Genomic DNA, 22,213 nt, shown 5'->3' with positions numbered 1-22,213 from the left:
AGACGGCGTGCAGAAGCCACTGATTTCGTTGGAGTTGTGAACCAGTCCTTTCTTTCTCTTCTTTTTCATTTATCACTTCCAATTTCAATGACCGGTATTATTGTTCTGTCTAGTACATACCAAGATATTAACCCCTCAAAGCAAAATCACCGGCGGTCAAGAAGCTCGGCCGCACAGCCACCCTTACCTCGTTTCCCTGCAGACCAGGTTCCTGTGGGCTCGCCTGCACAACTGTGGCGGAGCCATACTCAATGATCGATGGGTATGTTTCAACTGCTTTATAAAACTTAAGTCAGAGTAAAATAAAATAGATTATATACTTTTATACCCGTACAAGGATGTACAAAATCGTCTGATTTAGGTAAATGACTGTAACGCTGATGCAGAAACTGACATTCCTCAAAAGAACAATGTTGCAAATTGTATGGTTTCAAGGTCATTTTGTCAATCCAATCATGTATTTTTAACAAAATACTAGGCCGACTTCATAAAAAAAAACGGTCCCGAACGGACGAAAATTGCTAAGTCGAATGTAATATACCTTAATATTCATTATTTCAGTAACGTTTTACATGCACGAGTACTGACTGCAATAAGAAGGTTCCAACTACCTCGTCACTAATATAATACTGTTGTAGGTACTATCTGCTGCTCACTGCGCCATCGAGTCTTGGTTAGTGCGATGGCTTCCGCTAGATGTCGTGGCTGGCATACACGACGTCAACGACTTTGGACCACAGGCACAAGTGATTAGGATTAGCGAACGAATTCCTCATCCTCTTTATGAAGGGTAATCTGACATCTTGTTAAAATTGTATCGTTTTGTATACCTTGTCATGTCATGTTATCATAACTCACTATTTTGAACATCAAACTCATCAGCTTTGTTGACATTCTTACATTTCAGAGGTATCGGACCATACGACATAGGCGTGTTTGGAACGACAGCCCCATTCTTCTTCAACAAGTTTGTCCAGCCTGTCAAACTGCCCACTAATTACAAAATGGATGGAAATTCAATGAAATTAGCTGGTTGGGGAGCTTTGAAAACTACAGTGTTCATACCAGACCTACCCAGTAGGCTGCAAGAAGTAAAAGTAACATACATGACCTATAAACGTAAGTTTTAAATAGATTTGATATTATTAGAAGTGTAATAGTCATAGCTCTTAACACTGAAACTGTTTCTTCTTGTTCAGAATGTCACGACGCAATCGATAAATTACTCGAAGGCGATGAAATCAATCCATTAGATGAAGAAGCTAACATGTGCACGGGTCCTATAACTGGCGGAATAGCGGCATGCAATGGAGACTCAGGTGGTCCACTTATACAGTACGTTCCAAATATAATTCTTGAGCCCAACGATGAAGTAGAAGAAAGTACTGAGAGGTATAACGGGAGTAGCTGTGAGCAGAATAATGAACAGACCACAGAAGGTTTAGAAGAAACGACTGCAGAAGCACAGGAGAGACAATACCAACCGGAGTTAGTCCCAGTTGTAGTGGGTGTGGTGTCTTGGGGAGTTCAGCCGTGCGGCGAAAGAGGAGCTCCCACGGTATACACCAACATATCCACCTACATAGATTTCGTCAACTATAATATTAACCTTAAGATAGTTTAGAAAATACAGAACAAATACCTGGTTTTAATACCTTTTAATTTTATTTCATTTTTTCTATTTTTACAAATAAATACTTTGAGCGTGTGTTACATTATTTTATTGGTTAACCTTCCCTAGTAAGTTTATCACTGGGTTCTCTATATTTTTGCTTAAAATATAACAATATTAACAGTATAATAAAATAAAAGTTTTACAATACAATCATTCTCCCTATATTTGTTAAACATCTTAGCCGGAGTGTACCTACTAATTCGACAAAAACAAAATCGCATCATTTTACTATTGCTAATGATATACTACGGAGTATTATTTGTTTCCTAGAATGGTTTAACGAAAGAATTATTCGAACGCCACCCATTTAAATATACTATTTTCTTCTTTTAATGTTTAAATCTGTTTCTCACAGTGATTCAAACACAAGTTTAGCCTCAGCCTCACTCACAAGACGTGCCTAAATCTGATAAATAACCTAAAACTAAAACGTTGAGACCAACTAAATACTATCAGTCTAAATTATTAATTAGTTGAGGAGGACATCAGGGGGTCTATAGCTGCCACACTTGGGTAACGAGTCTACGACGGACTTTGGTATCGCTTGGGGCACTCTGATGAGGATGGCTGCAGGGAGGGAGGATAGGGCGCAGGACCTGCACTCAAGCAGCCAGCTGCCTCCGCGATCTATCTTGATTCTCACTATAGTGTAACCCTTGTTGGGTACGGTAATTGTGTCTTTGAATGGTGGATTTTGGAGGTTCCTGAAATTAGAAAATTTTGATATTCTGGATTATGGATTGTTACTGAGAGTATCATTTACATAACTAACAAATTGACTTTCACTTTATTTTCCCTTCATAATAACACGCACTTTTTATATACGTAAATCTCAACAAAGAAAGTAACATACAAAGAAAACCTTATAAGAAACTCTCTGCGCAAGATGTAATTATAAGTACATCAGATTATTTCGACGTTAAATACTATAATTCGCTTTAATTCACTAGAAAATAGCTGGTCCATAACACGCGGTATTAGAAACTTCATGGTCATAATGACATGATTAACGCTCAGACCGAGCTGAAGTGAAAGTATTAGAAAACTCGAGAGCCATAGAAATGGTTTAGTTGTTTGTTATGTAGAACTCCGTAAATCCGTAACAATAACTTATGCAAATTTAGTAAAAGGTTTGATAACGTCATTGAATTTTAGTTATGTTGGTGACATATCTTTGGATGGCTTGAAGAAGAACATTCACCAAAACTTTCATAAGATAAAAACAAATTAAAATTATACGTTATTAAAAATGCAATCTTTGGTAATCATAATAAATGCTCAAACCTTCCTGTTATGGGAAAGGGTCGTCCTCAGAGGTGAGACAGTTTCTGACAAGTAAAACTACTGACATAATTATGTTAGTGAAAAAAGCCCTAGCCAGCTAAACGTTGGAGTCTTAAAATAAATAATTATAATTTACCTTAGAATTTTGCCATTTTTGTTTAAAGTATGAAAATCTTCTTTTGAGATCGGCTTGTCTTTAGGGTTCTGCCACGTCGCGATCACTTGCATACTGTAGCCGTGCATGTGGAATGTGTATGAGTCGTTGCTGCCAAAGCCTGAAAATTAAAAAGTTATCACTGAATTAATATTCGTTAAAGCCATGGAGAAGGCGATGAAGTTCTATTAAGCTACGATCAGTATTATGACGCGGTACTTGAATTTACTTGATTAGACTCTAAAATTAGTAGATTGTAGATTCAATAAAATATGTTAGTAACTATTTTCTATTATTTAAAATACTATTATAATTCCAAAGAGTCTGTTTGCTTGTTTATTTAATCACGCTACCGTTATTTTCGGACCTAGCCGAAGTCGAATTACTCAGTTGTTTAAAAAAGCGTACCTTCATTGACCAATGCAATTTCGAGCACATCGCCCTCGACGGCATCCAGCACCTGCAGACACTGTATCTCCACCTGCTTGTCTTCTTCCCCCACGTTGCAGAACATGTCAGCTCGGACTTCCTTTGGTTTCACCATTATCGGCACGTTAGGATACAAGAAGTTCTTATGGTTGATTTGAACTACACCGTTTTCTTTTAAAGCTGAAAAGAGGTATTTCATTACGAGCATTTAAAGCAGTGATAATTAATGTAGAAATTCTTTTATTAGGTTATAAAATCTTATTTCATCTTGAAAATAATTTATTTTTACGAATTGATTAAATTAAAGACCAAACTACTCCGTAGAAATAAGAAATGAATTATTATTAAATAACAATTAACGCAACAAACAAATCGAAAGTTGTTAGAAAAACGGTATTGTTTATTGTTATTCATAAAGCAATCTCTCCGTTCGCTTTACTTTTCAGTTGGCAAATAACATCAAAGTTCCTAGTCCGGTGAAGCCATCCAGGCCACACTCAGACTAAATGCATACTTTACTTTTAAAAAAGATCAAGCTCTACAATAATGTAGCTTTATCATTTATTTTTAAACGAATCCCGAACTGAAACACCGTGTTGTGCCGCAAAGGGTTCACAATCATTCAAGTCACACGTCCAAGAAATTCAGACTCAGAACTATCATTTGTGGATCACACAAATGCCTGTCCTGCGAGAATGGATTTTGGTGTGACATACTTTACCTCGCGTCTATCTGGACGATTAGATATAGATTGAGCTTGAAAATGAAAATCGAATATCTTTCTTCTTACCTAATGGCGCGGGGAAGTAAGGCTTCTTCGGTATAGCATCACTTATGTATCTAAAGTCAATTTCATCATCCTTAACTTTGATAACATTTCTGTCTATACCCAAATACACTGACTTGACGTCTGTCGCATGACTCTGATCTTGGAGGGACTCTAGCATTTGACCTCCCACAACCAAGTCAGATTCCCAGTTCGCGTGATGTGGATCTTCTAAATCATTCTGAAAATTAAAAGAAAAATGTATATTAATAAAGTGAAGCGAGAAGTTTTAATAGAGCCAAATGCCTTTTATGAAAAATCACTGCGAAAAAAGTTAAATTGATATTAATTAATATAGATTATATTATAATATAGATTTTTAAGTTCCATTATCCAAAGGCACAAAAGAGAACACTATTACTGAGGCACCGTAGTCAGGCCGTCAGTCCGTCTGTCACCGGGTCGTATGTCATTAACCATGATAGCTAGACAGTTGAAAACACAGATGTTATTGCAATCATTTTGTTGATATCTATAGATTTTGTGGGTCCTCAAATTTATTTGTACCCACCCGATTTCTTTTTCTTGAGCGTCGACTGTACGGAACTCTTAGCACCGACTCGCAATTAACTGGTTTTGCGGCTAAAAGTTTGAGAATGTTGCGTATTTTCTATGTACCAGAGATACCAGACTATATAAAGAATTAACGGTTAATTTAATTGCCTTGAGTATTGGCACGAGACCTTCTAAAAAGTCAATCTAAGCTTTCAGGCACTACGACTTTTTCTCTTTTAGTGTCATAAGTTAGATATGTCGTAAGAAACTAGATATACCTGATTCTCTTGCAACATGGAGGTGTAGTTGAAGCCGGAATAGATGAGCATCGCGTTGGCAGTAACGCCTGCGCACGCGCCGTTGCCCCTTGCCCTCACCCAGTAGCCGCCACTTTCTTGAGTTGCGCGCACGACCACATCCATACGCTCTCCTGTAATATGTTGAAAAATTATATATAGGTATTGATCTCCACTGATACTATAATTTTCATGCTATACAACTAACGAGGAAGCCAACTTTATACTACGTAGGTACATTAACATTTAGTACAATACTTTGATTCTAGAAGGAACTGAGTAAACTGCCGTGCCGTGTTTTAAAACTTTTCGACAAAATTCGAACTAAATGGTATGTATCGATTTATAAACGGTACATCGGAAAGAAGATTTTCTTTAACTAATTCTGTCTATTTTTAATGGTTTCGCAATCACAATATAATTAACACCCGCTAACGGTCCTACGATTTATAACGTGCATGTAAAGTCAGTGACTAATTAACAAACGGAGTTGTATTTATTTATAATGGTTACCCAAATTAACCTCCAGACGTATTTATTGACCTTGGTTTGATTTCGGTAACTTAGGAATATGTTATTTTTTCTCGTCAGAGAAAACGCCTCGTTAAAAAAGAAGTTATCGTTATAGTTTCACTGTCATTATTCTTTAAGTAATATCTTTGTCTTATCTTCTATCTTCTATACTTCTATACTAATATATAAAGCTGAAGAATTTGTTTGTTTGAACGCCCTAATCTCAGGAAGTACTGGTCCAAATTGAAAAAATATTTTTGTGTTGAATAGACCATTCATTGAGAAAGGCTTTAGACTATAAACCATCACGCTGCGACTAATAGGAGCGAAGATACAAAACAAAATGTGAAATAAATAGGGCAGGTACAAATCATAACTTATATCTTCTACCCACGGGGACGAAGTCGCGGGCAACAGCTAGTTTAGAAATAAAACCGAACTGAGCATTGCCGAGGTATATTTATTCATCGGAAATCGATATTTATACTGTGTGAGTTTTTCACCTTCAATCTGCCTTTTCAAAAACCCTGAAATTATGACTTAAGATGACATAATAAAAACCAATTTCGGTCGGTTTTAAGTACTTTATGAGTAACTCATCTCGCCTAACATATGCAAGTGGCAAATTTAAATTAAAAACAATAGAAAGTGAAATCATAACAAACGAAACCGGTTAATAACGGCGACCTTAAACTTAAGCGAAAAGTAGCACACAGCATACCTTTCTCCTCTTCGTGAACGTAGAGAAAATAAATCTCTTTAGTGGTGCAGATAGCACGTACCTTTCTATAAAAAATGAATCTTAAAATTGTTCAACTCCGGCGACAAAAATTATGTAAAAATCTCCCTTATACCTGCCATTAGAGATATAACCCTAATGCAATAGTGCAGTCTTAAAGTTGTCTTCACAATTAATATAAAACATAGAAAACTATGTTATATTACACACACATGGTCTTTTGATGCTGTATTTATCCGAGCAAAATTTTTGGCTATCCTTTTTTCTGTGTTTATCCGTGCAAAAATAATGTGCAATTGCGTTAAACTAAATAAGAACTAATTTTTATCAACGTTGTTTTGAAGTTCAATGACCGTACTCTTGCGACAAGTTAGTGTGTGCACTTGTGCAGGGATAGTTTAGGACCAGGTAAGTGAGGACACCTTCAAACTGGTCCTTAAATGCCGCAGCCTATAGCACAGGTGCGTCGCTGCAAAACCGCAATTTGTAATGCCATACAAATATAAAAACGTACCGGTCAAAGTGACTAAGCTATCAAATTATTTGGTTTAAGAACATTCTACTAATCTAACAATCCCACTAATATTATAAACGCGAAAGCTTGTATGTATGGATGTTTGTTACTCTTTGACGCAAAAACCACTGAACGGATTAAGATGAAACTTGGTTCACAGGTAGTTAATAAGTAACCTGGATAAGCACGTGATAGTTTTTTTTCCGATTTTATATTCGATTTGTAGCCGGCGGGCCTGCGGGCAACAGCTAGTTAATAATATTATTTGAACGATAAATATGTCCATGTATAACATCGTCGATTCACGCTGCGACGACGCGGACCGTGCTGTCCACCGATAATAAATTGTTTCGTACACGTAATACAGCATTAGAATTAAAGAATGATGGATGTGTCTGCAAGTGATGTAACTAACATTCCATAATCAATTAGTAAACATGACGGTCTCCTTTCATCGGATATTCACAATTCACACTTCAGACATAACGCGATGTTTTTTCGATTACGGATAAAAAGTGAGTCGGGTATTATAGTGACCAATTTGACCAGAAACTTTCTCCAAGTAAAAGCTTTATGCAGTGTTACTATGTAGATAATTCCGTTCACTCTCTCACTATTTTTAAATTTGCTTTTAATAGACTTTTCACAAGTACTTTGCGTTTGCTGTGGGGAGAGTCGCAATACAAATCGAATACAAACCATATTCAAATGTGTACGCGGGAGTTGATTGACGTATTCGATAATAACAAAATAACATACATTCAGTTATTTAAATTATAACTGGTTCTTTTGTATCGTTTTTTTACAGATCTGTATTAATTTCGCTGTGGCACAATTAATTAACTTTAGACTTTGAGTAAATTTTATTGAATTCCTCCTTCATAAAGTCAGTTTAATTCATCTGCATCGTTGAAATAATCGAGCAATCAAATAATAATAAATTAATAATCTTAAATTTAATAAGAAAAAATATTTTAGGTAACACGAATACTATAAGATTTTTCTGGGGAATTTGAATGCATAAGTTGAGTTATTAAAAGTAAATGATTCAGGGTTGTTAGACGCAATGCTCATGAAAAAAGTCGAATGATATAATATATCTCGACCGGAGGCCAGCTTGCAACACATTTGCGCAATGAGTGTCGACAGTACCAGTGCGCTCGGTACTAAACAAATGCTTTAGAACTCATAAAGCTGTCAAAATTCATGAGAAAAATATTTCAAAATCATTATTCTCAAGCAGAATATAATTTTAGGAATTCTATTAGTCCACTTACTAACTTTTCACCAATTAAACTTTTCTAAACAGTGTTTATGAATTATTTAGATAGGCTTTCTAAATCTGACGTTTTGGTTATCATCTAGAAAATAGTTTACAACTTCCTTACCTGGGTACAATTCCACATTTCTAGCTAAAACTGGTTTGGTCGGCTTTCCATCGCTGGCTATGACTATCATTTCATGGTTGTCTATGTTCAATACGACGGGACACTCAATGGCGATCGCGTTTATCAATCTCAGTCTATACGCGAATCCGGCCATCACGAAAAACCTGAAATTGTTTACCGCTAGTTTAGAATACTTAATGTACTACTTGTTATAATTCGTGGGAATATAAATGTTGTTGAGTAATTAATCTTTTTAAGTTTTATAAAATGTTTCACTTTAAAAGATCTGGAAAATTGCGATTGCAATTTCGTTGTTTTCAGTCCTAGCAGTATCTATGAAGTAAATATTCATTTAGATCTTGGTCAGCTACCTGATTGGCTACTCCAACTGTAATTATTGTACCGCTTATATATTCAGCTACCGTTAAATGTTCAGCATAAATTACTACTTACTTCGAAATATCTCCATCCCCATTGATAATGAGCTCATCTGGCTTCAACTTGCTAACATCTTCCAGTTTAGCTGTCAACAGTTCTGGCATCTTAGCAGCTATGATTAGCGTGTTCTCCTTGCTCCTGTCGTAGTCGTAGATTGAAGAGTGAGGCTCCAGCGGCTGTGGCTGGTTGATGATCAGGGGACCGTACACACCATCGCTTTGATGGTACACTAGGACAAAACACGGAAGTGTTAAATTGAATTGTGAAATGTGTGCAAAATTCAGTTTTGCTAATGTAGTGTAAATTGATTTTAATGTATGATAGGTATTATGTGGTTTGAAAACCAACTAAGCTTGTTTAATGACGCAAAGTAGAACTAACGTCATAAGATGCTGATAACAACGGTAACTAGGGCTCAAGTAAAATCTTGGGTTTGAAATCATGTTACCCAAAATTTTAAAAGAAAATAAGAAGTATTAACTCAAAAATGTACAAATAACGAAAGACCTACATACAATAAAAGCTCTTTAAGGAAGTAAAACAGTTAAATCAAAACATAAAAAAAAATCATTTCACATAGTGTTGTGAAACAGTAAAAGTAGTAAAGACTTCACCTCTCATAGACATAAAACATTTATGGATCATAAAACTATTGATGAAAGCAAAGTAACACTTAATTTGAATACCTGAGTCAGCGTGATAGAAGAAAGTTCCTGGAGAAGTCGCAACGAACGCATACTTGAACGTTTGTCCGTAGCCAATAGGGCATTGAGTAACCATCGGCACTCCGTCCATGAAAGGAGTCCCCTTTTGTTCGATTCCATGCCAATGGATGCTTATATCTTGGTCTAGAATGCGATTCTCGACTTCTACAATGATGATGTCGTTGACACAGGCTTGTATTGGAGGCCCTGGAGTCTTGCCGTTTATAGTGATGGCTGGTCGATCATCAGCCTGAATTGTTGGCTCTATCTTGAAGGTGTAGTAACATCGCTTGGGCTTCACATTAAACTTGCAAGGTCGGTAGCATGATACTTGGCCTGCAAGGTCAATGTGTAGTTGTTATTTTTGAATTACGAGTATGATAATTAGGTTTTTATTTACTGTATTCTAATTAACATGTATTTTCATTATTGTGATGCTCATTTTGTTTAGGTATTTAATTAAATTCTAATTTTTAATTTAATTAATTTAATTTTTAATTTTACAAATCAATTGATTTTAATAATAAACATCAGAATTGTAAAAATAGTTTAATAGTCTTACCTAAATTTTTCGTATTATCTTCAAAAAGTATATTTGCTCCACTAGGCGCGAAACTTTCAAGAGAAGCTTTCCCATTATTGCTTATGTTTGCTATAATAAAAAGGCAACAAACGATAACTCTCATTTTCACTCAATTAATTTGACCTATGAAATAACTGAACTAATTTCATTGACAATAAATAGTTCGTTTCACTGCACTACCGGCGCCGCTCTCCGTAGCGGTCGTAACGCCAGACGTTTCGCTCACAACTGGTTGAACGACGAATAAGATATTTCACAGACATGTGCCCGCGACCACTTACCGCGAAACTCGAATATTACTCACTCCTCGCTCTCGCTTCGATAAACAACTTGAAATAACAAAACAAGGGCAAAATCTATCGCTACTTAGTCAACTTCTTGGTACGAGGGCGATTTGTTTGCAAGCCGTTCCGTTTGCTTGCTCCGTAGACCAATGCATTGGTACTATTATTGCTGAAATATCATACTTACTTTGGAAAAGTCGGTTTCCGTTGTTGCAGTTCTTGGTTCGTTAAACTTAATACCGATGAAATTTGTAAATACGAAATTAACGTAATCTTCTTGGTATCTTTGTACCGGTTGAATACAAAAATAATACTTAATAAAAGGCAATAAGTAAAAAAAAAAGTTTTGATAAAAGGCACCTAACATATTTCTTTCGCTGTATATTATATACAATATCCTTGCACTTATAATGTTATGGAACGAGCTTATAATTTGGGTGTACTATAGTGACGAAACAATTCCTTGGAGACAATATGCATGCAGTCCATTACAAACAAATACCAGTAGAACATTAAAGTAACACATTTAGCAACTCCGTTCCGCACTTGCAATCTTCGAAGGAAACCATTTCAAAACGTTCAATGCACGAGCATTATGTGTGTTAAGGTCGCAAATGGAAGGAATTATATTAAAGTTAGAGATCTTTCAAAAAATCGGAAGTTAAATGTCCCATGAATAATCTAATTCCATGAATATAAAAATATTCTAAATTGGTCAAGTAAGTAGGTAGGCTTACGCATTCATACTGGCAAACGATTTTTACTTGTATCATTTTACATCTACGACTGCATTAAGAAAAACGCTTTTGCACCGTTCATGGGCGTTCTAGTACAATATCCTACTGCGGACAAATTCACCATCAACTCTTACAAATCAAGAATTTTGCTTTTTGCAATCAAAAGAAAAGATATTGGACATTCAGGTTTGAGTGTCCTGAAAGGCAGAAACCTTAGTCCGTTCGTGAACTAGATACCGCGTCGTTTTTGATAGATCCAGAGTTATCTCCACATGTGGATAGTCCATGGATGGATATAATTTATCTATTCATATCTATGTGTGCTTATTCCTACTAAACATTCAATTTAAACATAAGCATTCTACCGCTTGTGAGAAAATTCTTACTCCTATCGCAAAATCCATTTTAAGGGTTTTGCAAGATAAAGACCAATACTTTATTAATTTGAATCATAGTCATCATAGATAATTGACTAAATTTAATGAATGTGATTTCTAACAGCCAAAAACAATACTTCATTATTATATTGTACAGAACCATGACTTCAGATTTTCGTTCTATTGTTTTGATTTGGTAACATTAATCACATTATCATTAAAATTTGTCAATTGTATTTAGACTGTCAAATTTATTTTATTTTGAGTAGTTTTATTTACCTCTCTGCTATAATATTTCTTGGCTTGCATAATCTTATCTTAACGATGAACATACATAACACGAATGCAAGAATAAAAAGAGTGATAAATGTGATGATGAGTTTTATCAACAAATCAATTCGTTAGACAAACGTACAGACATCACAATCGGCAATCGTAATGATTGCGTGACCCAACTTGCAGTGATGACAATAAGTACTCAGAAAATTACATACTAAAATAACCCCAAGTTATATAACGAGAATCGTGCAAAACTTTGTGCAAATATCCATTAGAAAGTAAAGGTAATTGAGTCTAACATCTTCATTCGCGTTAAAAATATCTTAATGCCATAATAATTACACACGTTAGTGCTTGAAAGCAAAATTTTGTGACTATCTCTGATTTATCAAAAGAAACCACTATGTCTGTCATACTATGAGATCTTAAACTAGAACTATCGCTATTGTAGAAGTGAGAGGACGCACTACACATGACATATTGGCGTCTCGTTTCCACAACAGTAAGTCTTGCTTAAAAAAGCTCATACTAAGCACTTCTAAGATATTTCGTCGTTTATCACCTGAATTCGATTTCGTTACGAAACACATTTCAGGATGTCTTGCACTCAGACAAATTATAGTTGTTAACTTTTGTAAATCTAATTTTATTTTATTGTTGCAATAATATTTCGTATAGCAACGTACTCTGAACTCAGCACTGGCATTTAGTTAGAATTGTCTGAGAAAATATTGAAATGTTTTCATAACTCTACACTATTCAATTGTAATTTGATTTTGAAGTAATTACTGTTTTATAATCTACACGTCAAGTTTGACAAAACACTATCATGGGTCCGCCATTAAAACTCCGGAATGGACGTACGAGAAACAGTAATCTATGAACTAGTTACCTCAGCCATACATAATCGTCAATCCTATAATCGGAAAATGAAAGTGATTGACAATGTCAAGTAATGTGACACGTCGAAAAGTCGTGTAATTTCCATACCAAAGAGTTTGTTTATAGAGTAAAAGATTTCAAGATTGCTACATATCTAGCAGGGGTGTAACAAGAGACCCATTTAGAACATGCCACGATTGCAATATATTACCATGTCATGAGAAAATAATACAAGTAAACAATAGTGTGTGTAATTAAGCTTTGTAGTGAGAACTTCGGTAACTCAGGTCGTTGTATTTTATATGTTAATCCTAAGTTATACACGAGTAAATCGCTCAAAGTTATGTGCAAAACTCAAAGTCCAAGTTGTATGGTAATAACTTTTTTATAAATCTGTATATGATATGTAACTGGCTAAATTCAATAATTTGTTAATGTTGATAGTAACTATCGTGAGAATGATTTATTATAAAACTAGCTGTTGCCCGCGACTTCGTCTGCGTGGTTAGAAGATATAAGTTATGACTTTTTCTTCGCTCCTATTGGTCGCAGCGTGATGATATATAGCCTAAAACCTCTCTCGATGAATGGTCTATTCAACACAAAAATATTTTTTCAATTTGAACCAGTAGTTCCTGAGATTAGCGCGTTCAAACAAACAAACAAACAAACAAACTCTTCAGCTTTATATATTAGTATAAGTATATTAGTATATAGATGCCAACGATATCTTCGCTACGTTTCATCGATTTTTAATTTCTCGCGCGGAGATTTTAATATTACGATAACTCATTACCTATTCACTTTTTTGGTGTAGTGTAAAAGGCAATTTTGTTCTATATTACATGTATAATATATCTAACTTATTTATTTGGATAAGGATTAATACTGTATTGTTTAAAATAGGTTCGTAAATAACCCATAATTTTACTGTATTAAGAAAACACATAAAAATGGTTATTGTGGGTTATCCTTGGAAGATAGACATATACCACCGCGGACTTTTTTGTAGATTTATTAAAGAGGTACAAACCCGCCATACATAGTTTTGTTGTAACTCAAAAGGTTTTGGCAGCGTTCTCGAGGAAAGCTCTCGAATGGCTTAATTTTTTCCGACATGTTTACACAAAACCTAAACTTATTATACACTAAAACCTTCCTCAAGAACCGCATCAAAATCCGTTGCGTAGTTTTAAAGATTTAAGCGTTCATAGGGACATACAACATGATGACAGAAAAAGCGACTTTGTTTTATACTATGTAGTGATGATGCGACGGTTTATAATCATCGGTTCGACTCGCGGCCGCCGCGTTAGCTCATGATTAAGGACTTCAGTTGGGACCGAAACTAGTCGGGCAATCGCGATAAATACGCCTGAGTAAACTGTTGCATCATTTAATTATTTGTAAATTGTAGGTTAACAGCTTGCCAAATAATTATTAAGTCAAAAAGTAAGTAGTAAAAACTAACAAGGATCTTAATATTAATGTGAAATAATAACAATTTTCTAGATCAAACTACATTTTTTATTGGTGTTCTACACTTGCATAATGTTACGTGTGTTGGTGTAATGACATTCAAAAGTCAAGTGACTATTGACCTCGGCCGACAGTTGTGCAAATTTTGAGGATTTTAAGAGCTCATTATACTAACGACGGTCACCCTTAATGTTGGACTTAAGGATGAATAATGCGTCTAATCAAGTTATAAAGATCAATATAAAAATACGGTATAGTGCCTAGCCTGAGGTCTTTTTTTTATAAAAGGTTATTTTTAAGCCAGCGCTCTTTCTTTTTCTAAGTCGACGCTAGGAGTGCAGGCTATGCTACAGTGAACCAGATCCATAGGACACCACTTATATTTTAACAACCGTCACGAACTTGAACATAGCCTGCAAAGTAGATGCAAACGTCGCTATATTAACAGGCACTATGTCTGCCGCCTTCAGAATCACCGGCTTCTGTGATTGGCGGAGCATCACGAACACCATTTTCTTCTCTCGCAAATCAAATTTCTCCCATCCGCAGCAATACACGGCTGTCTCAAATATTTCTGAAGAATCCACCAAGCGCTGGCAAAGAAAACAATACAAGAAAAAAACAAAGAAACAGTAAACTAGAACAGGCATGAATTGCAGCCATTCTTGAAGCGGTATGTAGAAGAATAACAATATGCAAACAGCATTAGACCCGAAGTTGAATCCCATTGTGACGCTGTACAATAACTTAAGAGTATTTATAACATCCAGTAATAATGCGTGTCTCTTAATAATCGAGGGTAGGATTTCTTTGGCCAGCTTTTTAGAAACCTCTACGTCAGCAGGTTCATTGAGTGTATTCATCTCCAGAGCCAGGAGTCGGAACATGATGGAGGCGTGCTCGATAAGGATTAGTTGGACAGACTGGTAGTTAAGCACAATGAAGAGGAAAGTAAATTCTTGCATAGCCAAAGTCACAAGGCAGATCTCGCCGTTCGGAGACTCAGAGAGTGGCTCCATACCTGAAAGAATGAAAATTATTGAGAAATATATACAATCTTCTTAGCGTGGTCCTTGTATAGTTATGAAATGTCTCATAACAGCGTGTAATTCTAATGAATTACTTTGACCATCATCTTATTGCAAAATAAATGCGTGACTAGGAAACGTTTTACTCTGTCAACACTGTTGGCGTTTTCCATTATAGCTAACTATAGGCACTGTAGACATAAACAATCTCAAAAACTTTCTCTTTCTCGGAGCAAATACTACAAAAAACAAGTATCTTTTTTAATTTACAGATGTGTGAAATTGAACTTTAGCACCAGCCAAATGTTTTACTGGAACTTTCAAAGTAATCATCATGCTAGCCTTTTTCCAACTTAATTTGTTTAGGCATCTAGTCTAACCGGATGCAGCTAAGTACCAGTGTTTTACAAAAAGCGACTGCCTATTTGACGTCCTCAACTCATTTACCTGGGCAACACGATTACCTTTAGTCACACTGGTTGTCAGGCTTTATAGCTTCTGACTTCCCATAAAGACTGTCAAAGATGTGTAAATAAGAACTGTTTACTTACCAACGCACTGAGCCATAGCAAAGTCATTCGATAAAGATATGCGATGAGGAAAATAAATTAAAAAGCCATTTGATACATTCAGTCCGTAAAACAGAAACATAACAATTTTGACATGTCTGATATATTGTGCATGCTTTTGTTGGAAGAAGGGTGAATGTAACGCCAATCTGTCGCACACTTCTGTTTTCTGAATGGCGTGTTTCAACAGCGATCTAAAAATGGGGAGCTACTTTTATTTTAGCAAATATTAATTTAGGTATAATGAAATGAAATCAAATGAAATCATTTATTCTGCAAGTAGGATATATCATCACTTTAACATGTCTTTTTTTTAACGCTGGAGTCGACATTTCCTATCTGACTTCAATGTGAAGCAACGTCGAAACAAATTCAGGGGTCACAGTCTCTTTAAAGTCCTAACAATTTAAATGCGAATATAAACCAATGCACGGTACTTCTTTGTACTGGACTTTTGAGGAAATCCGATCTGTCGGATTTGAGCAAGTCTGTGCCAGCGAGCGGTAATAATAAGTCTGTTTTAGCTGTACAGAGGGTCTTATACAGAAAGAGCGAGTTTTACATAAGGATAAACGTTAGAATTTGACCAAACCTTTTACTCAAAGTCCACCAGCTAGCATTACCAACCAATAACACGATAGCGACATTGAAAAAGCTTTTAACGGAGTCCTGAGCGCTGTCAGCGCGTTTCCACAGATACACAAAGGTGCCCAGGCAGTAGACATAGGCTAACAGGAACAAGTGGACTACCCAAAACCAAACTGCAATGGCAAAATATGAATTACACGTAATAATATTTTTACAGAAAAATATTGATACGATTTTTCAATTTTTTTATTCTTTTAACAAATGAAGTATCGAAATCTTGGAAACTTGTTTTTTCTAGTCCATGTTAAGTGATACACAAATTCACAATACACAATTTTAATACAAACCAAATACTTTCTTCCTTTTGAGATCAAATCCAACCATTTTGGGGCCGATATCGATAAACCAAAGTAAATTTTCCAGAGTATTCCCGTCTAATCGACTTTTTATGTACTGAGCCTGTTTCGTTAAATAGGAGAACATTTTATTGTTCTTTAACTTTTAAAGTTGATCGTTTAATGTGAGAAGTAGAATCAACTGAACATTAACTTACATCGTTACACCCCAAAGAAAAATACAAGTGGGAAGGTGATAATAACCGGTGGCTGATAATGTCATGTAATTATCAACTTCAAATTATAGTCCGCCTGTTAACAGATACCATCATTAAATTGCCTACTTGTATTTAATCTACAAAAGCGTGACTACCCTGTGTAATTATGAGAAATAATCGTCATGTATTAATATCTGAATATGTCTAAGTAGATGGGTAAGGAAAATCTAATTATCGAAGAGCCAAGTCACATAATCAAATCAAACTACTGACTTTAATTTATTTATTGACTACATTTTATTCTCTAAGTACATGTCTATAAAGTTTAAATCAAAACATCTATAACTTAAAAACTGTAACGAACTTGTAGATAGACTGCATAATGTTCGCGAAAGTGTGAATACGTATTGGTATCACACGTGCGGCAAACACTATGACCGGTTTCTGCGCTCGCTTTAACATGAACAGCACACATCTTCGTTCTTTGACACGCAAATGCTGCCAACCACAACAATACACGGCCATTTCAAACTTTTCAGAGGCTGTCGTAAGCCGCTGGCCTTGATAACAGTACAAGAAGAAAATGAAAAGGCTGTAGTAAATGAGCGGCGCGAAGTTGAGACAAACGTCGAGTGGCAACACGAAAAATAAGCACATGGACATAGCGTTCAAGAGAAAACCGAGGCCTATTGATGCGCTGTAGATAGCTTGAAGTTTATTCACTGTATGCAAAGCGAGAGAGTGACGGTTTATCAAGTTCTCAAGACGTTCTTTGATCGTCAAATATACTTGACTAGAAGTATTGCAACGCTCAGCTAATTCGTTGAAGCTCATCATGTCTTTGTACAGAATTCGATACATTGCGGCGGTGTGAGAGAACACGAAGAGTAAGGTGACGTCATAGCTGGCCACTGTCACGATACCTGATAATTCTTGGAGAGCTAAAATTATCATGCAAGCTTCTCTGTTCGGACTGGAATTGAGTGGTTCTATACCTAAAACAGAAAAAAAGAATTAAGCAAGCGATGCTACTGGACAACTAAGTCTTTGTAAAGTTTCTAATTAAGTGACAGTAGAAAATATAAAGACATACCAACACACGAGGCAACAGAGAAGCTGTCCATCTCGAGGGTTCTCGAAGGTATGAATATCATGACGTCGTTAACGAAGTGGAACATGTAGCAAGTTATGACAATGATCTTTATGTTCTTCAACATTTTCTGGTGCGTATCAAGAAACCTTCCAGATTCGATCACAAGGTCATCATTATTTTGCACTATTCTCAAAAGTTCGTTTATATCTTGCCTGCGAATAAAAACGATAGCGTTGTATGTTAGGTAATCTAAATACTTAAGTGGGCTTAATGCTCAAGTAGATTATTTCAACCACAATTTTGTATCCTTGGAAAAATAACATCTGGGTCAGAGTCAAAAGCAGCTGATATTCAAACATTTTTATACCGAAACACAAACCTTTTAGACAAAAGCCACCAGCTGCTGACGAAGATGAGGACGAACACAGATATGTTAAAGAAGCTATTGATAGAGTCAATGAAATCTTCGGCGTAGTATATCTGGTAGACCACAGTACCCAGTATGTAGACATAGAACAGCAGAATCGTGTGGATGATCCAAAATAATACTGCAAAATAGAAACAGACAAACAGAACAGTATTATTAGTATTTCTGCCAGTAGGTAGCTAATCTTGAAAAAGTCGAACAGGGTCCTAGTCACCAGGTTCCTTGCGAATTTGAAACGTATCAATAGAAATCAATATTTTTCGAGGCAACGGGTCCTGAAAAGAACGTTTACATACCTTTAAATTTATTACTCAAAAAAGGAAACCCGCCAAGGGTTGGCAAGAAATTAATCAACCAAATGAGGTTCGAACAAGAATTTTGTTTGATTCGCTGCCTAAAGCCTTTGAACCATTCTTTCAAAGTATGAGGCATCTTTACAAGGGAGACAGTCCTACAACTGAATTTGACAAAGCTAGTACAAGCAATGTTAATCAACAATCCATCGCAAGTTCTCAATAGAATAATCAAACCAATTACTTCGCTTGTTAGCTGAGTAATTACGAATTGAATGATTAATGTCTCCTGTTAGTGCAATGGACCTAATAAAGGTGTGAAATGTATGATTAGCCACTAGTGTGAATTGTATGCGGCTTATTACACAGAATATTTAAGTTGTTAATAACCAACGTAGCACGACATAATGCATCGAACTAATTAAATTCAATTACAAATATGTTTAGTACAGATAGTATCAAAAGTTACCTTTTACGTATTTCCGACTTCTTTTTTCGCAAATTTTAATCAGTCCGGTACGAGTATCACATCAGAACTTAAATTTGTTTTATGGTATTTGAGTCCTAACAAAGAATTTCAATTTCAAATCTAGTACCTAAATATTATTTATATCAAATGGTATAGGAATGCTACATGTTTACACATGTATACATATTTAAGTTAATACTAGACAATAAACCTGTTAAAGATAGGTTTTGAACAAACATTGATTCATGAAACAAAACCATCGGTATTTATTTAACCAAAATACACTCAGTGTTTTGATAAAACAAAAACCGATCACTGTTTGCTGTCATGAACTAATCGTATAGTACTTAATCATTATATGTAACTTCTGAATATAAAAGTTACTTGAGCTACAAAAATGTTTAGTACGTAACAAGTAGTATCAACTGTTCGATCAAAAACTCTTTCATTCAAATAAGGCTATTAAATAGCACTTTTTGAAGATCAAATTACATTGGACCCTCCCACCCTTCACCGCTTCTTAAGTGCTTTTGCTACGAGAGAAGAAACGGCGCAAAAAACTGCCCAGCAGTGTAGGCCCATAAATGAAAATAAAGAAACAGCACTTATGTAATTTTTCTAGACGAAATTGTCTTTTTATATCTTCTGCTTTACACGTATGTTGCAATTCGCAATGATCTGTGTCTGAGTACATCGTCCTACATTACAACATTCGTTTAACCTCTTGTTTCAATTTCCTGGTGTGATGAAGTATCGTTACCGGGAAGCGGGTTGATGCCAGCATAGCCTTAATGTGACACTAATGTCATCTACTTAGATAAAAACTCATTACTCTATTTACTATTATCAATACATAATACTTAGGTACCACACATTTGCACCATTTCCAGTTAGGTGTAAATAAAAGCAAATCCTGCAAATCCAGCAAATCAGCATGTCCTGGTCTCAAAATCGTTGTCAAATCAAACCTTAAGGGAGAAGTCATTTGATGATCCTATAAAAAAAATTCGACTTAACGTGAAGCTCGGCGCAGAGGGCTCCACAAGCACATACAGCCATATTACACAACCTCGTGTGTTTGTCGTACTGAGTTATTTAAATGTAACAACTAGGTGCTCACTATTCTAAGAAGATATCAAAATTTTAATTATCTTCATATTCAACTAAATGTTATAGCATCCTACGGCCATTTAAAAATTGTTAAATGTGATGATGCTAGTACTGCACTCTGGTGACCGAACATTGCAGTATTATCCCATTGAACCAAACCAAGATTGAGAACCAATCAATTGTTGTTGTTGCTCACTTTTTGTCCTGTGTAATGCCTTTCTCTGCCGTGAGCTTGCTTATTAGTTCGTTAGCACTAACAGCGCCACCTATACAACTCGTATTAAACTAACATAACACCCGGTTTACTCGGTGCTACCAATAGAAAACGCATTGTGATCATAAGAATAAGAATAAACAGTAACAAACTATAGATGGCGCTGTTACACTGTAGCACAAAGCAATCACATGACAACAGAAGGTCATTCGATCATCAAAAACAAATAAATGCGCTCCGAAAACAGGTTCTAGGTATAATTGAGAAGCTCAATACGTCTGTTTTACTCTTCGAAATATATTTTATAAGCCATATGACCAAATATTCACATTTCTCGTACTGTATATTTTATGGACCAATAACCACGCGGCATGTACCTACCTATAAACTGTGACGACTACCTGCAGAGTACAATAAGCAGTGAAAAACATACTTTGTAGAATATTTACGAATTGTAAAAATAATTTAGTATCATGCTGTAGGTACTGCATCATGCAACACAACGAATCTGCAAGGTTGTTGTTACCAACTTACTTTCTATTGCAACTTTATTACTCCGTTGGACACGACGCGACACTGAAATTGTAGCAATTAAACCATTTATTAGGCAATTATTCATTTAAGCGTAGAAAGAAAAACAGTATCTTCCAAGAAGTATGCTTCAACATCCTGTGGAGAGCAGCAATTTGTTCTTTCATCGTCAATATAATGTTCATAAATCGCATGCATTCCAATACAACACGAATTTACACGAACATTGGAAGTGGCTGACGTCAAAAGGCCTTAGTATTCGCTACAGCTGAAATGTGTTCTGGCTGAACAAGACGGCTGATCTATATGTCAGAGCAGTGAACTCAAAAAAGATATGGCGTCCTATGTCAAAGAAACTTCACCGCAGACCGCACTAAAGTTCTTTTCTTCTTTGAGAAAAAGTTTGTTCGGAGAAGACTTTTGTTCAGCTGTAAGTGCTTAGAATTCATATGAATACTTATATAAGAGACTTCACTTTATTGGTGTCTGAAATTTTCAGGGTAGCTTCAAACCGATGACAATTAAATTTACAACTATAAAAACGGCTGGACCGATTTTGATAAAATTTTGATGGAGTGACATTTAAAAACGTGGATATTTAGATATTTTAAATCTTTCAAATTTTTCAACCCGCTTCCTCCGAGGGTCTCAGACTCCATACAATAGGTACCTACATAAGTACTCATTTGTGTGTCAAACATTTTTTCACGAATAGATAAAATGACTTTGTTTGTTTACCCACTTGTCGCGATAAAACTGATTTTTATGCACGTTGATAACAAGTGACCGATACGGTATTTATGTTGGCACCTACTTCTAACTACATACATACCTAGTAGGTATCAAGTATTCTTATATAATAATGAATTAAGAACTTAGATATGAAGTGTAAACAAGATTATTCCTGATATTCCATATTGTGTTCACGATTATTATTTTATGGTAAAAAATGTGAGCGTTTATATGATTACGTAAGAAATTCATCGCATAAAAGAACACTCCTGTATTTTAAACCGATTTTCCTCTAGTTACGACAATACACTTGAATTCAATATCACGTGGAAAAGGCTGATATCAATTAAGTTATGATGCCTCAAAGCGTGACTTTCCAGTTATTCTGTTTTTCCTGTTCAATGTATAGGCTACATTCCGGGTAAGCCTACAAAACTATACTTTATAAAAGCACCGCAATACTTACGCTTGACTGACGTACTTTTTACCGATTTGTCATGTTTCAGGTAAACGGTAACCAATGGGTACCT

General features: G+C 35.6%; 4 protein-coding genes across 4 annotated transcripts; 1 reads left to right on the top strand and 3 right to left on the bottom strand.

The window, feature by feature from the left end:
- Positions 1-91: 91 nt before the first annotated feature.
- On the top strand, positions 92-1,667 carry LOC113508693 (lectizyme-like; the record flags this gene model as incomplete). Its single annotated transcript, XM_026891776.1, has 4 exons — positions 92-262; positions 639-790; positions 872-1,119; positions 1,200-1,667. Coding segments are annotated over 4 exons (996 nt in total), but the record flags the coding sequence as incomplete, so codon positions are not given.
- A 32-nt stretch (positions 1,668-1,699) lies between these two features.
- On the bottom strand, positions 1,700-10,342 carry LOC113491713 (laccase-2-like). The gene is made up of 9 exons (XM_026868838.1): positions 10,018-10,342; positions 9,438-9,791; positions 8,767-8,980; positions 8,314-8,477; positions 5,142-5,293; positions 4,333-4,549; positions 3,522-3,722; positions 3,096-3,234; positions 1,700-2,379 (listed from the first exon to the last, which is right to left on the bottom strand). Exons 1-9 carry the CDS (start codon positions 10,139-10,141, stop codon positions 2,145-2,147), a joined length of 1,800 nt encoding a protein of 599 aa, XP_026724639.1. The 5' UTR covers positions 10,142-10,342; the 3' UTR covers positions 1,700-2,144.
- Positions 10,343-14,424: 4,082 nt separating this feature from the next.
- LOC113508692 (odorant receptor 30a-like) lies at positions 14,425-16,744 on the bottom strand. Its single transcript, XM_026891775.1, has 4 exons — positions 16,609-16,744; positions 16,266-16,434; positions 15,656-15,867; positions 14,425-15,097 (listed from the first exon to the last, which is right to left on the bottom strand). Exons 1-4 carry the CDS (start codon positions 16,742-16,744, stop codon positions 14,454-14,456), a joined length of 1,161 nt encoding a protein of 386 aa, XP_026747576.1. The 3' UTR covers positions 14,425-14,453.
- A 54-nt stretch (positions 16,745-16,798) lies between these two features.
- LOC113492389 lies at positions 16,799-18,796 on the bottom strand. The gene is made up of 4 exons (XM_026869871.1): positions 18,631-18,796; positions 18,287-18,455; positions 17,908-18,119; positions 16,799-17,809 (listed from the first exon to the last, which is right to left on the bottom strand). Exons 1-4 carry the CDS (start codon positions 18,764-18,766, stop codon positions 17,154-17,156), a joined length of 1,173 nt encoding a protein of 390 aa, XP_026725672.1. The 5' UTR covers positions 18,767-18,796; the 3' UTR covers positions 16,799-17,153.
- Positions 18,797-22,213: the final 3,417 nt, after the last annotated feature.

This window comes from Trichoplusia ni, chromosome 3 (genome assembly GCF_003590095.1).
Source record: "Trichoplusia ni isolate ovarian cell line Hi5 chromosome 3, tn1, whole genome shotgun sequence".
Lineage (NCBI taxonomy): Eukaryota > Metazoa > Arthropoda > Insecta > Lepidoptera > Noctuidae > Trichoplusia > Trichoplusia ni.
The sequence above is the reverse complement of the archived record's forward strand: the minus strand, read 5'-3'. Positions and strand labels throughout refer to the sequence as shown.